The 14,294-nt window shown below is 41.5% G+C and overlaps 1 protein-coding gene across 5 annotated transcripts in view; it reads left to right on the forward strand.

The window, feature by feature from the left end:
* Positions 1–14,294, forward strand: part of ZFAND3 (zinc finger AN1-type containing 3) — a 330,104-nt gene that overhangs the window by 298,985 nt on the left and 16,825 nt on the right. For all 5 annotated transcript variants that reach the window (XM_058733793.1, XM_058733794.1, XM_058733790.1 and 2 more), the window contains one exon: positions 146–313. In XM_058733793.1, the coding sequence (XP_058589776.1) occupies positions 146–313 (168 nt within the window). The remainder of the gene's footprint in view (positions 1–145; positions 314–14,294) is intronic.

A 14,294-nucleotide genomic window follows, 5' to 3' on the forward strand; every position in this document is an offset into this window, starting at 1 on the left:
ATAAACCAGGCCAGGCAAAACTGGCTCTTGCTCACACAGGTCCAGTTCCTGGAAAAGGGCAGCAGAAGGCCTGGCAGTACATTAATTAGCTGTGCTTGCCAGGCCAGGCACTAACCCTGACCCCTAAATGTGTTGTTTTGGTCAGATTCACAGTCTGAGAATGAGGCTTCGCCAGTGAAACGGGCACGACTACTGGAGAACACCGAACGACCTGAGGAAACCAGCCGGTCTAAACAGAAGAGTCGACGTCGGTGCTTCCAGTGTCAGACCAAACTGGAGCTGGTGCAGCAGGAATTGGGATCATGCCGCTGTGGTAAGCATCTCCCCCAGTGGCATGATGGAGACTGGTCCTTGACACCCTGGCATAGCTTTGGAAATTATTCCTAAGAGGCTGAAGCCCTTCGTTCTTCTCCTGAGTACTTCCCTGCAAGCTACTGGTTTGGAGATTCATAAAGCAGGAGCAGAGAAGTCTTACTTCTAAATGCCCTTTATTTCCTCCCACACGTAAAAACAAGGCACAAACATTCCCACTCTTAAATTTATTTCGTTAGAGTTGCATTGTCACTGCTTACTGATTCCAACTTCTCCCCACTACATATTACTCTAGTTCCTAGTCATTGATGACTTACTTAGAAATTAACCAAACCAGTGACATTCTGAGATATGTACCATAAAATTCAGTTATTCATTTTGAATGAACATCTCACTATGTATAATAAATGGAAACTCTTTCCCCCCATACCCCTTTTAAATTAAAGTTTGGTTGGAACATTTTCTTTGAATCATAATTCATTGTCAGTTAACCCCTTGAAGTAGCTTTAAAGTAACATTTCCTTCTGTATTATCCAGTGTTATACTAGCTCTTAGAATTGCTGTACAGGGATGTATTTTTAAAACCTTCATGACTACCCACAACGGAACACAACTTAGACCAATTCTTTCTCTCCCTTTGACCATGTACGTGATGTCACAGAGAAGCAGAATTGTGTAGCTGCATTATTTAGGCTGACTTACAGATTTCCTGTTCCTGTTTTTATTTCCTGATTTAAAGCTTTGTTTTATAAAATTGTTCTATGGGACAAGAGCTGTCATCAGGCAGACTTAGAGACCTGGCTCTTGCCTCTGAGTATCTTGTATTCTTTGCCCTAAGGAGTGAGCTGTAGAAGCTTCCCTTCTCCTCTGCGATAGCCATAGATACCCTACAAGTACTGATGCTGGCAGGCAGGACTAGATGGTTCTTTCAGCAGTTAGAAAATTACAGTTACTCATAGTCCTTCATCTTCTGAAGAGGCAGCCGTTGCTTCCCTGTGCCTCAGTTATTTACCCTGTTGGAAGTCAAAAGGAAAGGAGGGGTACCAGCTTCTCATGGAAACAAAGTCAGAACTCCTGTTGTCATCAAGACCAGGAATCTGTTTGTTGCATGCTCTGGTGTGTGGTACTCAATGAGATTGGAAGTGTATGCTCAACTGCAGAAACAGACACCAGCATGGGGAGTCCAGGTGTCACTGGATGAGTTTTTATTTTTTTAGCTTGGCATTTACTTACCCTATTAAACACTTGTGTGAAAGTGTAAAGAAGAGAGATAGGAGAAAAGGTGAGAGGAGAGGCTGTCAGCAGAGTTTTCAGACTTCAGTTGTGTTCATGTAGAACTCCAGAAGAGCCCAGAACCTTATTCTTAGACTGCATCTTCAGCAACCCTGCCACGTGATTTTAAATCCATAGTGAAACAGGGAAGGAATACTGTGGTTAGCCAGAGCGGACTCTGGTGCATGGTGGCTAACCACCTTCGCCTGTATTGAAGGGCTTGTCTAGTCTTTGGTGGTCTGCAGATTCTTAGCTTTGGTCTTCACATGAACTTTTGGGGGGGCAGGGGTTCAGTACTTCAGTCTGTTATCAGTGTTGTGAAGCCCACCTGACCGTTTTGCCTATTACTTTTATAACACGTGCTCTTGGTTATTCCTAAATTAGAATCATGAGATTTTCCTGTACCTTATGTTATTGTTTCCTTCTTGAAAGCAACTGAATCCTGGGTATTACACAGGATTTGCCCTAGTGGATCAAGCAATTGATCCATAAAGTATGCTGTCTTGCCTCTGGCAATGGCTGATACCTCCTGTCCTTGTCAGGCAAGCAGTGAGAATTCACAGTTTAGCACTGAGAGATCCAGAAGTATTGTAACCAGGTCTCCCAGATTTCCTAAGGTCTTAAGCACTCAGCTGAAAAAAATCTAGAAATACATGTTAGATGATTTTACGTGCTCCTGAGTGAAGCCAACTTGACTGTCTTGGTAAATTCTGAGTGCCTGCTGGGTTTACCACAGATATGCATTCTTTTTAAATGATCTAACACATAGTCCCTTGGCTTACGCCCAATTCTGAGGATCTACTTACAGAGAGATTTGATCTTAATGCTGGGAAAGAAAGCCCTGAGCTTTGTGCACTCCCTCCAGTTGTAGCCTTCCTAGAGAGAGTGGGGAGTTCAGTTTGGCCCACTGAGAGTGTTACACTTACATGCCCAGAAAAATGACTGAGTCTACTGCCACATTTTAAAAGATAAAGGACAGCAATAGAGCAGTGGGAACATACACCTCTGGGATTGTCTTTGACAAATAGCTCTTGTGTTCTTCCTGCCTGTCTGCTCGGATCTCTCTAGGAAAGGGTGAGTTGTGTAGTTATTTCCTTGAGGATGCATGGGGTGTTGAAGAGACATTGAACTGCCCTGAAAGGTTGGGGGTGGGGGGGCATGGTAATTTCCTGCTAGAAGTGAAGACTCAGGAAGGTAGTTTGAACTCAAACAGAACACTTCTCCGCTGCACGCTGCAGAAAATCTTTTTCTTAATATATATATTCACAATCTTTTTTTCCATTCCCCTTCCACTCTGTACAGGTTATTAACTGCTGACAAGAAATTCACATCTCATAAATAATGCTTAAGAGCCATTGCTATATAAATTGAATGTGTTATGAATTGTGATGGGCCTTTTTGTAGCATTCGATGCCTAGAGCAGGAAGAACAGAGGATGTCATTTTCATTAATTTCTAATGAGGTGCCAATTAAAGACAGAGAAGACGCACCAAAGGGAAGAGTGGCCAAGCTCCCCTGAATCCTCCGCCCCGGGGCTGTCATCCAAACACTGCCAGCAAGGCTTCTCTAAAAATTCCATTAAATTACAGTCTCATCGAGAGCACACACAGACACATTCAGCTTCCCTTTGATCTTCAAAAGAGCAATTTGTAAGGCGAGTTCTGAGCCTTCTCACATAGGGAACAGCTAGAGGTGATAGGAATTGTTAATTGCCAAGATACTCCATGGGCTTTCAATAAGGAGGTGAATTTTGAAGATGAATTCTTCTCTGCCTTGCTGTGACTAGATAACCTTTAAATCAACAATACCAAAGTAACACCCTTTTCCTGTGAAATCTCTCAGGATGCCAATTAGAAAAGGCATGTGGTGAGGCTGGGATGATGTCCTGCATCCTAGAGCATCTTCAACAGTTTAGCTTCTCAAGATAGAAAACACTGGCATAAAAATGGATTTATTTGTTTCATTTTCTACTCAGTAGGCAAATTGATCAGCTCATTCTCATTACAGGAGTCTTGTCTCTCCAAAGGCCAACTAGAAGATGTTCTGAAATTTGACCATCCTCATCAGATCTGGGCCACATCACAGCCATGTGAATGCTGTGTTCTCTAAGCAGATCTTGCATGATGCACACAGCGTGGCTTAGTAATTGTTGTGCCTTGCTTCCCAGAACCACAGAATTAATTTTTAAATACCAGTCTAAGAGCTTGCATAAGTTATCACCTGTTTTCAGTTGACAGTGACTTAAACTGTAAGCTGATATGCTCCCTTTTGGGATAACAGTGCTTTTACTAACAACCTGAATAATCTGACTTCCATTATTGCTTTCAAAATAAATTTTACATTCACTTTAGAAACTCCATAGTAATGCTTTAGCCCTTTAGTTTATCATCTCCCAAGTGCCTCAGTGGTCATTTTCTGCATTATCATTCACTGTAAAACTAAATTCTTCAAGCATTTATCGAGATACGACAATGCACAAAGTATTTTGCTAGCTTTTGTGGGGAATGTAGGATATAGAAATATAGAATGTAGGAGCTCTTAGTCTAGGTCCATGGTTCCAAACTTGAGTGGACATCAGACTCGCATGGAAGATGTGACAAACACACATTGCTGACCACCCCCCACCTCCCAGAGGTCTGACTCAGTGGCCTGTGCATGTGTAACGAGGTCCTGGGTCATGTTGCTGCTGGTCTGAGGAACCACTGCTCTAGGCAGTTCTCAGTCCTGGGAAGCTTTTAAAAATAGAATGTCTGGGCCTCACTCTAAATAATTAAATCAGAAAAGGACACCAGCTATTGTTTTAGCTTTTTATTTGGAAATTTAAAGTGTTTTTCTGGGCCATTTGAGAGAGTAAGCTGCAAACATGGCCTTTTGTCTTTATAAACGTCAATGAATGTTTTCCAAGAATAGGGATATTATTTTATATCCATAGCAATTATCAATTTTAGTAAATTGATACTGATTCAGTGCTTTTATTAAATCTGCCACCCATATTCTGGTTTTCTCAGTTGGTCCAAAAATGTCTCCTGTAAAAGCACTTTTTCCCCCTCCAGTCCAGGATCAAGTATTGCATTTAGTTGTCATGTCTCTTTAGACCCTTTTAACTTGAAACATTTTTATGGCCTTTCTTTGTTTTTAATGATATTGATATTTTTGAAGACTATAGCCCTCTCCCCGCTTTTAATAGAACTCTCTTTGTTTCTATTTGGTGTTTGGTGTTTCTTCATGATTAGATTCAGATTACTTATTCCCGGCCTAGTCTCAGACTACTATTAAGTGATGTGTCTTTCTCAGGATATTATATTAGACACAGATGTCCATCATCCCCCTCACTGTAGATACTAATTTTAATTCACTCAAAGTGTTGCCCAGTTTCTGTACTCTATAGTTACTATCTTTGACCACGCAAGTAGTAAGCAGTCTGTGGGAAAACACTTTGTGACCTTGTCAGTATCCTGCTCATCATCAAAAGTGTCTCCTAGATTTAGCATCCATTGATGATTCTTGCCTGAACTGGTCTTTTTAATTTTTTTTTTTTAATTTTTTTTTCAACGTTTTTTATTTATTTTTGGGACAGAGAGAGACAGAGCATGAACGGGGGAGGGGCAGAGAGAGAGGGAGACACAGAATCGGAAACAGGCCCCAGGCTCCGAGCCATCAGCCCAGAGCCTGACGCGGGGCTCGAACTCACAGACCGCGAGATCGTGACCTGGCTGAAGTCGGACGCTTAACTGACTGCGCCACCCAGGCGCCCCTGGTCTTTTTAATTTTTTAATGTCTGTTTATTTTTGAGAGAGAGAGAGCGAGCACGTGAGCAGAGGAGGACAGAGGGGAAGGAAGACACAGAATCTGAAGTAGGGTCCAGGCTCTGAGCTGTCTGCGTAGAGCCTGACATGGGGCTCAAATTCACAAGCCATGAGATGATGACCTGAGCCAAAGTTGGATGCTTAACTAACTGAGCCACCCAAGTGCCCCTGAACCAGTCTTTACTATGATCGTTGCAAAATGATGATTTTCTAACTCTAACCCTCCTTCTTCATTTCTCCTTTGACACTCAGCGTTCATATGTAAGTGAAAACCCTTCTTCCCCATTTATTTATCTGTTGTTATTACAGGCTCATGAGCTCTTCTTTTTTATCAGTGGTTCATAATTCATTACTATACTTAATTATTTTGGTGCTCAAACTGCACCAAAAACGTTTCCTTACTTTCTGGCAGTTATAAGATGTGTTCTGGATGTGTCTTGTACTTGACCTTTGCCAGCTCCTGGAATCAGCCATTTTTCTAGGTATCCCCAAGGTGGTTTTAATATGCATTCAAAATAGGGATTTGCTGGGCCTAAGAGGAAGGCATGAAATAGCTGACATCCAGGGCAGCCTACCATAAGAGTTTTAACTGAGGCATAAGCCATATATGTAGGAACATGGGGAGAGAGAGATTAATTCTAACTACAGTACTTGTATAGGTTGTGACAATTGGGGCTTCAAAGGCAGAGTGGGATTTAGATGTGGAGAAAGAGGGACTACCTGGTCAAAGATGGTGACCTCTATACAGCTGGATGGAGCCTTGGGGTTGAGTGAGGAGAGACTACTAGAAAGGGAGGGTAAGGATTCCAGGCTCCAGGCTGTAGGGTTTGGATGTTGGTTTGCAGTGAGAAGCTGCCCGTGGTTTTGAATATAGTCAACACGCTTTTTTGTGTGTGTTTATTTTTTTATTTTTGTTTATTTTTAAGAGCGAGAGAGACAAAGCATAAGCAAGAGAGGGGCACCAAGAGAGGGAGACACAGAATCCAAAGCAATCTCCAGGCCCTGAGCTGTCAGCACAGAGCCCGACGTAGGGCTCGAGCTCGTGAACTGGGAGATCATGATCTGAGCTAAAGTTGGACGCTTAACCGACTGAGCCACCCAGGTGCCCCTTGACTCCCTCCCCCGCTCCAGTTAAGCACACAAGAAGGCCCGGGAGATTGTTGAATATTTTTAAGTGGAATGATCTGGGAAGAATGTGAACTAATTCACTAAGTGAAAAGGAATGTGCCTCTGTCACAGCCATCCCTGCACTACAGGGGACTACAGAGTGAATGAATGGTGATATCTTATGGTCCAGAGTTGGGCAAGGAGCTGTGGCGATAATGAGGTGTGTTGGTGACATGAAATGACTAGGCTGGTCCATTTCACCAGGATCAGAAATCATCACAAATAAGTCCATGTATCTGCGCCTTTATTTAACTCTCATCCACATGTGATTTGAACCTGTCAGGAACACGTGGCATTCTGTCCTTTGTCTCTAAAAGAAAGCAAGGCAATGCATGTTTTTATAAAGGCTTTATTCCCTTACAGAGTTCTAGCCTGGATCCGTTAGAAAACTCTGCTATCCAGGGAAACACCAGAGATCTTTTATCTTGACCAAATTGATTTGGTTGGTTTAGTGTTATCATTACTGCTATTGAGTGGTGAGTTTATGCTTTGCCATGTATTACAGGAGAGAGTGTGTGGTTACCAAGACCTCAGCCCTTTTCATGTTTTCATGCTGAGTCTGGCAATGAAAGGCTAAAGTTTCTCCATTACTTATAAGACAGCAGCTGGGTATGTTACCTATGGTAACATAGGTGTCCTGTCCATCCTCCCAAAAGCAAAAACACCCTTTGATGGGAGTTACTGTAAATGTGAGAACTAAGAGTAATTGGATATCTTGAGGCAGATTCTGAGAAAATGTTCTCCCTTTGCTACTCTCTTTCGCTCTCACTGTACTTTCACCTGAACAAGAGTATGCTGTCTGTGTTCCCCATTTAATCTTTAATGTATAAGAATTCTAGTCTAAAACCAAACAGATTAGTCCCTCTGCTGCTCCTCTGTAAATTGCACATTGAGATGTTAGAGCAAAACAAATCAAACCTTTTACTGAATACTAACTCTGTATTTAGCCCATTAGTTCAGCACTGTCTCAGAGATCCAACCTACCATATGCCCTTTGACAAGGGTGTAGAAAGAAATCAGAAACGTGAAGAGCTCCCCTCCCCAGCAAAGGAGCATCAAAGACTGAGCTTTCAAAAGACAAAATGTACAGAACACATCTGCTGAAGCCTTTGTCACATTCCCACCCTACTGAGAGGTGAACCAGGAGGCCCTTGTCCCATGAAGTGAAATATTTTCTGTCTAGACAGCAAATTTGCAACTACTTCTGTAGTCCAATCTGAGCAGCAATAACAGCACAGTAATTTTATCAATAATTTTATCAAAGCTATTTGGCTAGGTTACCCTGCTTAGAAATACTTCCTTATGGGAGGGGGAAAAAATGGATCGTTGCAAAAGAAAATGAATTATTGATGTCTTTTGTTTTGGCTCCAAGAGTAAATAGTTTCAGTTAATTCTTTGTCCAGCAGAGTGTGCATGGGTTTGTTTTTTTTTTTTAACAGATTTTTTTAGATGGAATTTATATACCATAATATTCACCTATTTTACAGGTCAGTTAGTTTTGGTAAATTTAAGTGGTACAGCCTTCACCAAATTCAAGTTTTAAAATGTTTTTAGTCACCTGTAAAATTTCCCTTGCGCCCCTTTTCGGTCAATCCCTACTCTCCCCTACTCCAGCCCCAGGCAGCCACTGATTGATCTGCTTTTCTGTTGTTGTAATTTTGCCTTTTCGATAATTTTAATATCAGTGGATTCATACAGTATGTATATAGTCTTGTATTTCTACATGGCATGGTGTTTATGAGATTGATCCATATTGTCATGTATTGGTAGTTCATTCCTCTATAATGTTGGGTAGTATTTCGTTGTATATGGATCTTAACACATTTACCGGTTGACATACATTTCGGTTGTTACCAGTTTGAGGATGTTTTGAATGAAGCTGCTATAAATATTCATGTATAAGTTTTTATGTGGATATATGTTTAATTCTTCTTAGGTAGATACAGGGGTGGAATTGCCAGGTTGAATGACTCTGACGTTTAGCACTTTAAGAAAATTCTATTAGTAGTGCATTATGGTTCCAATTTACCCATAATTTGTCAACATTTAATATTGTCTTTGATTTAACTTTAGCTATTCTAGTGGGTATGTGGTGCCATCTTGGTGTGGTATATTAATTTCCCATCACACATTTCCCTGATAACTAGTGATATTAAGCATCTTTTTCATAAGCTTTTTGGTTACTTATTTATCAGTTCTTTTGTGAAGAGTCCATACCTCAAGTATCTTTACCATTTAAAAAAGATGTACAGCATTGCCATCTTAACAATATCCCAACCCACGAATATGGTATGTAAGTCTTCTCAAGTTTCTCAGCAATATTTTGTATTTTTCAGTACCTTTTAAAGAACTTATTCCCATTTTAATTTTTTGATGCTGTTGTGAGCAGAATTCTTAAAATGTATTTTCAGATTGTTCTTTGCTGTCACTTCAGAACACAATTTTTGCATATGATTTTTTATTCTGCAGCTCTAATTCACTTATTAGTTCTAGATTTCTTAGGATTTTCTACATCCATGATCATGTCATTGTGTATAAAGGCAGTTTTACTCCTTTTCAAACTTTATGCCAGTTTTTTTCTTGCATTGTTGTACTGGCCATGACCTCTACCATAATGTTGAATGGAAGTGTTGAGACTGGATCTCTGCCTTTTTCCCTGATCTTAGGTAAAATTCTGTGTTTTACAACTAAGTATGATTTAGCTGTAGATTTTTTAAGTTTAATTTTTTTTAGTAATCTCTACACCCAGTGTGGGGCTCAAACTCAGAACCCTGAGATCAGTGCATGCTTTTCCAACTGAGCCAGCCAGGCACCCCATCTGCTGTAGATTTTTTATAGCTGTTCCCCACCTCTGCCCTTCTCTGACATTTGTAATATTTGTAGCTGTTGAATACATTCTAGGAAAACAGGCAATATTCAAATACATCCCCCCAAACAGATGATATAGCCCATGGTGAACTACCATGTGGCCTAAAAAAGATGAGCAAGTGGCGCCTGGGTGGCTCAGTCGGTTAAGCGTCTGACTTCGGCTCAGGTCATGATCTCACAGTTTGTGAGTTCGAGCCCCCGCATCGGGCTCTGTGCTGACAGCTGGGAGCCTGGAGCCTGCTTGGATTCTGTGTCTCCCTCTCTCTCTGACCCTCCCCCCGTTCATGCTCTGTCTCTGTCTCAAAAATAAATAAAAATTAAAAAAAAAAAAAAAAAGCAAAACTGTGTTTTAAAAGTTTTATCATCCAGAGGCACCTGGGTGGCTCAGTCGGTTAAGCGTCTGACTTCGGCTCAGGTCATGATCTCAGTTTGTGAGTTCGAGCCCCCGCATCGGGCTCTGTGCTGACAGCTGGGAGCCTGGAGCCTGCTTAGATTCTGTGTCTCCCTCTCTCTCTGACCCTCCCCCCGTTCATGCTCTGTCTCTGTCTCAAAAATAAATAAAAATTAAAAAAAAAAAAAAAAAGCAAAACTGTGTTTTAAAAGTTTTATCATCCAGAGGCACCTGGGTGGCTCAGTCAGTTAAGCGTCCAACTCTTGATTTCAGCTCCGGTCATGATCTCAAGGTTCGTGGCATCAAGCCCTGCATTGGGCTTTGTGCTCTCAGTGCTTGGAATTCTCTCTCTCCCTCTCTTTCTGCCCCTCCTCTGCTCATAACCACTCTCAAAATAAACATTAAAAAAATAATAATAAGAGTTTACCATCCCATGAATTCATTTCTGTTTACAGTTGAAGCATATTCCCTTTGTTCACAGTTCTGTGTAACGTGTCTCCATCTATAGTGGGGAAAACCTGTGCCCTGAGAATATTCCTCTTTTCCTCACACCAATATCATAACAAGACACCAAAATGCTATTCTGTCTGGGTTATTCTCACTTGAGGTAATAAAAGCAAACCACACTGAGAGAAGCTTGGAAATGCTTTGCTTGAATTCAGTGCTTTTACCACAAGACACAGTCACAAAAATTTGTGGGTAGATAGATAATAAAGGAGCCTTAGCAGCCATGCCAACCCCACTTTTTTCTATAAATGAGGAAACAGATCAAAAAGGTTTCCACTAGCCTCAGATCACACCTGTGTGCTAAATATTGGTACTTCATGCAGCCTTTGTTGTAAAGCTCAGGGACTAAAAAGTTCCTGCCCAGGGTGACTGCTCACAGCGGTGCCTGCTCCCATCACATAGGTCTTGCCGCCTCCCTCCCTCCCCCCCCCCCCCCCCCCCCCCCGCCCAACTATAACTCTTCATCACACATCCTGGATGTTGGCTTGTTGTTACCACCAAATCCCACTGGTCTCTTCTGAAGTACCCAAAAAGATTTCTTGGTCTTTCTTTCAAGTTAATACACCTGACTATTTTCACTTCCTCTTAGTTTGGCCTCCAAAACCTAGCTCAGAACTCAGGACTCTTCTATGAACCCTTTGCAGCAAAATGTCACCAGATTAGACCATTAGCAGTAAAGATAAATAAAGTAGTTAGTATTTAGACAAAATAACAGGATTTTTTATTAAATTTTTTTTCTTGCAGATTAACAACAATTTGTTCACAGAGTTTTGCTAAATGTTCTTTCCAAAGCCTTTAATGTATGTAGTTAAAACTAATTTGTGTTGAATACGTTGTATACATTGTATAGTACGTTGTAGTACTATACACATAATGTACTATATACATATATAGTACTATATGCATAATGTAGTACATTGTAATAGCAAATATATGCTATTAGATACTACCAGTCTTCTCAAAGAGATTCTTACTGCGATTCCCTCATGAGCACTGCTGCTTGAAAAATGTGGGCCTATCCCTAGATAGAAGGGGATGCTTCTTTAGAAAGTAAAAGTGCAGTTGCTCAGGTAATTCTCTTATACCCCAATGTTTGATAAACTATCTGCATACTTAATACCTCATTGTTTTCATGGGAAATGCAAAGGTAATTTAAGACCAAATAGAATTACTGGACATGTCAAATAAGGTGATCCACATCATAGAGGTTTTATATCAGATCTAGTCAACTCCATTCTCTTTTACTTAGAAATTTACATCTTCTGAGTATTTAACACATGCCTTCCTCTACTGATCTTCTCTTCCCTCCTAGATTCTGAAATCCTCAAGGGTCAGGATCTTGTATTATTCTGTAGCTTCCCAATGCCCTTATTAGAGTATGTGGCCTATGGTGGTACCCAGACAGTGTTGACTAATAATGTGCGAGACAAATCAGAGGTCACAGAAATGCGGCGTTCTGGTGAGCCTGCTGATTATCTTTAGGAGAAAGCCCTTTTGTAGTAGTAGTCGAAGACATGCCAAGCAAGTGAATGGGAGGATGTCTGGGCTGGTCTCCATGTTAATTCTGGAAGCCAGGGTACATGTGCAACCTGAGGGTTTCCCGGTGGAATATTTGGCTGGAGGAATAAGGTGTAGATAGGGAACCTTACCATTATTTGTTGTTACATACTTTTATCTGCCTTGAATTTTTATTGGTAGGGGGTAGAAATCAGCCAAGACATACATACATCAGATAGGGTAGAATTGCTTGCTTGGTGTAATTAAAAATATTTGATAAGCTTATGGTTTAATTAAATATTCGACTTTGGGAATGAGTGTGTTTGCATTAGTGAAACCTGTGATTCATCTTGCACATGAATAAAATGAGCTCTTTGGAGGTCACAGACCTGCTGTATATAACCACATCAGTCTCTCATTCCTGCCTAACCTGTCACACTCTGGCATAGATTTCAAGTACTTAAGTGACTTAGAAGTCCCCCATCTGGTGCCTGGCCAGCCCCTCAAACTGACCTTGAAACCACAGCAGCAGCAGTGCCCTTGCAGGTAATCCAGCCACCGTGTACATCTTCAGCCTGGAGGGAATGTGGCAGGTCTTATTGCCAGGCAGCTTAGACCACCTAGGTGCTTCCTCCATTGAATAAAAACAGCCTTTTTCTACAATGTGCCCTTATTTCTCCTCACTCTGTCCTCCAGAGTGACCTGTCACAAATCATCTTCCTCCCCTGCAAGCCTGTTCCTCAGATACTGGAACACAGGGGCTTTGGCTTTCCGGCACCCCAGTCCTCCAGTAGCAAGTCCATTCACAAGGACTGAAGAACTTGTGTGGGGATGTTATGGCCTAGGATGGGATATAGGAATGATAGAGTGGGCTCAGTGTTTGTCTCCACAGAATTCCTCATCAGAAACCCTTACAAAATCTGGATGTCTTTCTAAACAAAAACCCTTCTTTACCTGCTGATCTCCTTCTGAAACTGCTAAAAAGTCTTCTCTTTTATGGAGTCCATGGCCGACCTCTGTTGTTATACTTCTCAGAACATACATTAGCTTTCCTTCCTCCTAGACCATAAGCACTGGAGGGCAGGGACCATATGGTGTTCTTCGGCAGCTTCTACTGTAGTAGAAGTGCACTGATACCTAGTGAACATTCGAGTGAATGAGTGAACTCTACCATTGCAGTTGTGATCCTCTGGGTAAAGGAGAAAGTAACAGCTTTATTGAATACCTACTATACAGTGGATGCCTACTCCTATGTTCCATCACTTGACCCTGATGAAAGCATTGCTGTGAAATGGTACTACGTATTTACAGAAGAGAACACTCAAGCTTTGAAGTTGAGTAACTCAAATACTAAGGGAGTATTGGAGCCCAGATCTGTTGAGCTCCCAGAATCCCACCAGTGTTCATGTCCCCCTACTGGCCCATGGGTGTCCTAAACAGTGAGAGATACCTGCAGCATGAGTTACATTTAGTTTCAGCCATATAGATCTTAGCCCATTTGTTAAGCACTGCCCCAATTCAGAGATGCTTTTTATTGAACCATGAATGGTAAAAATGTATGCAGCCTACTATGTGAGAACCACTTGAGACGGTGGTAATAAGTCATCCCAATATACTGTTTCCGGTTTGCTCCATGTGCCACTTGTCACTCCATCTAGATAAGATGCTTCTGGAGGACAAGGTCCATAGTGTTGCCACCTTTTTGTTTCCCACTGCGCCCGGGTAATGTGAGACACAGTGGCACTTAATTCTTATTGATGTGAACGTTCCATTTTCTCCTGAGTGCTAATTCATGTCCTCATTGTCCTTGAAAACTTACCCACTCCAGTATACCTTATGCAGTTGACCTCTCCTCAGTGCCCCCGATTTATTGCATATAGCTGGGTTGTATTGATTTTATTTGCAGTTGATTTCTTGCTTTGCTTCTTGTGTCCTTCAGCTGTTTTCCTCTCTGCACATCTCCAGCTGTCTTGAAAGGCAGGAAAACTAGTGACTTTTTTCTTTTCCTTTTCCTCCACCCAGCCCCTAGAATAGTGCTCTGTAAACATTGCACAGATGACCAATAAATACTTTTGACTCCTTGAGCCTGATAGCTTCTTTTCCTTGCTGGACTGACAGCCCAACACTGGAGCCTGAATCCTTTATTTATTAGATGAGATTTCTATAGCACCTTTCCTCTGAAGAGATCATTATCAATGAAGTTTGTTTCTGCTTCTGGAAAGTGCTTTTACCTAAGCAGACCAAGGCTCTGATAAGATCACATGATAGTCCTTACTCCTCAACTATTGGGCCCTAGAGATGTAGACTCCAAGAAAAGCCTCACCACTTCAGGTTTGGCTATCTTGCGGCCAGCAATGAGCCTGAATAAGACTGTGACAGATCAGCAACACAGGTTCCGCAGCATCGGTTGATATTATAGGCAGTGTTATATATAAAAAGAGAACTTGCATTTGGGGGGCACAGCCATCTTTTAG

This window comes from Neofelis nebulosa, chromosome 6 (assembly GCF_028018385.1).
Source record: "Neofelis nebulosa isolate mNeoNeb1 chromosome 6, mNeoNeb1.pri, whole genome shotgun sequence".
NCBI classification, from domain to species: domain Eukaryota; kingdom Metazoa; phylum Chordata; class Mammalia; order Carnivora; family Felidae; genus Neofelis; species Neofelis nebulosa.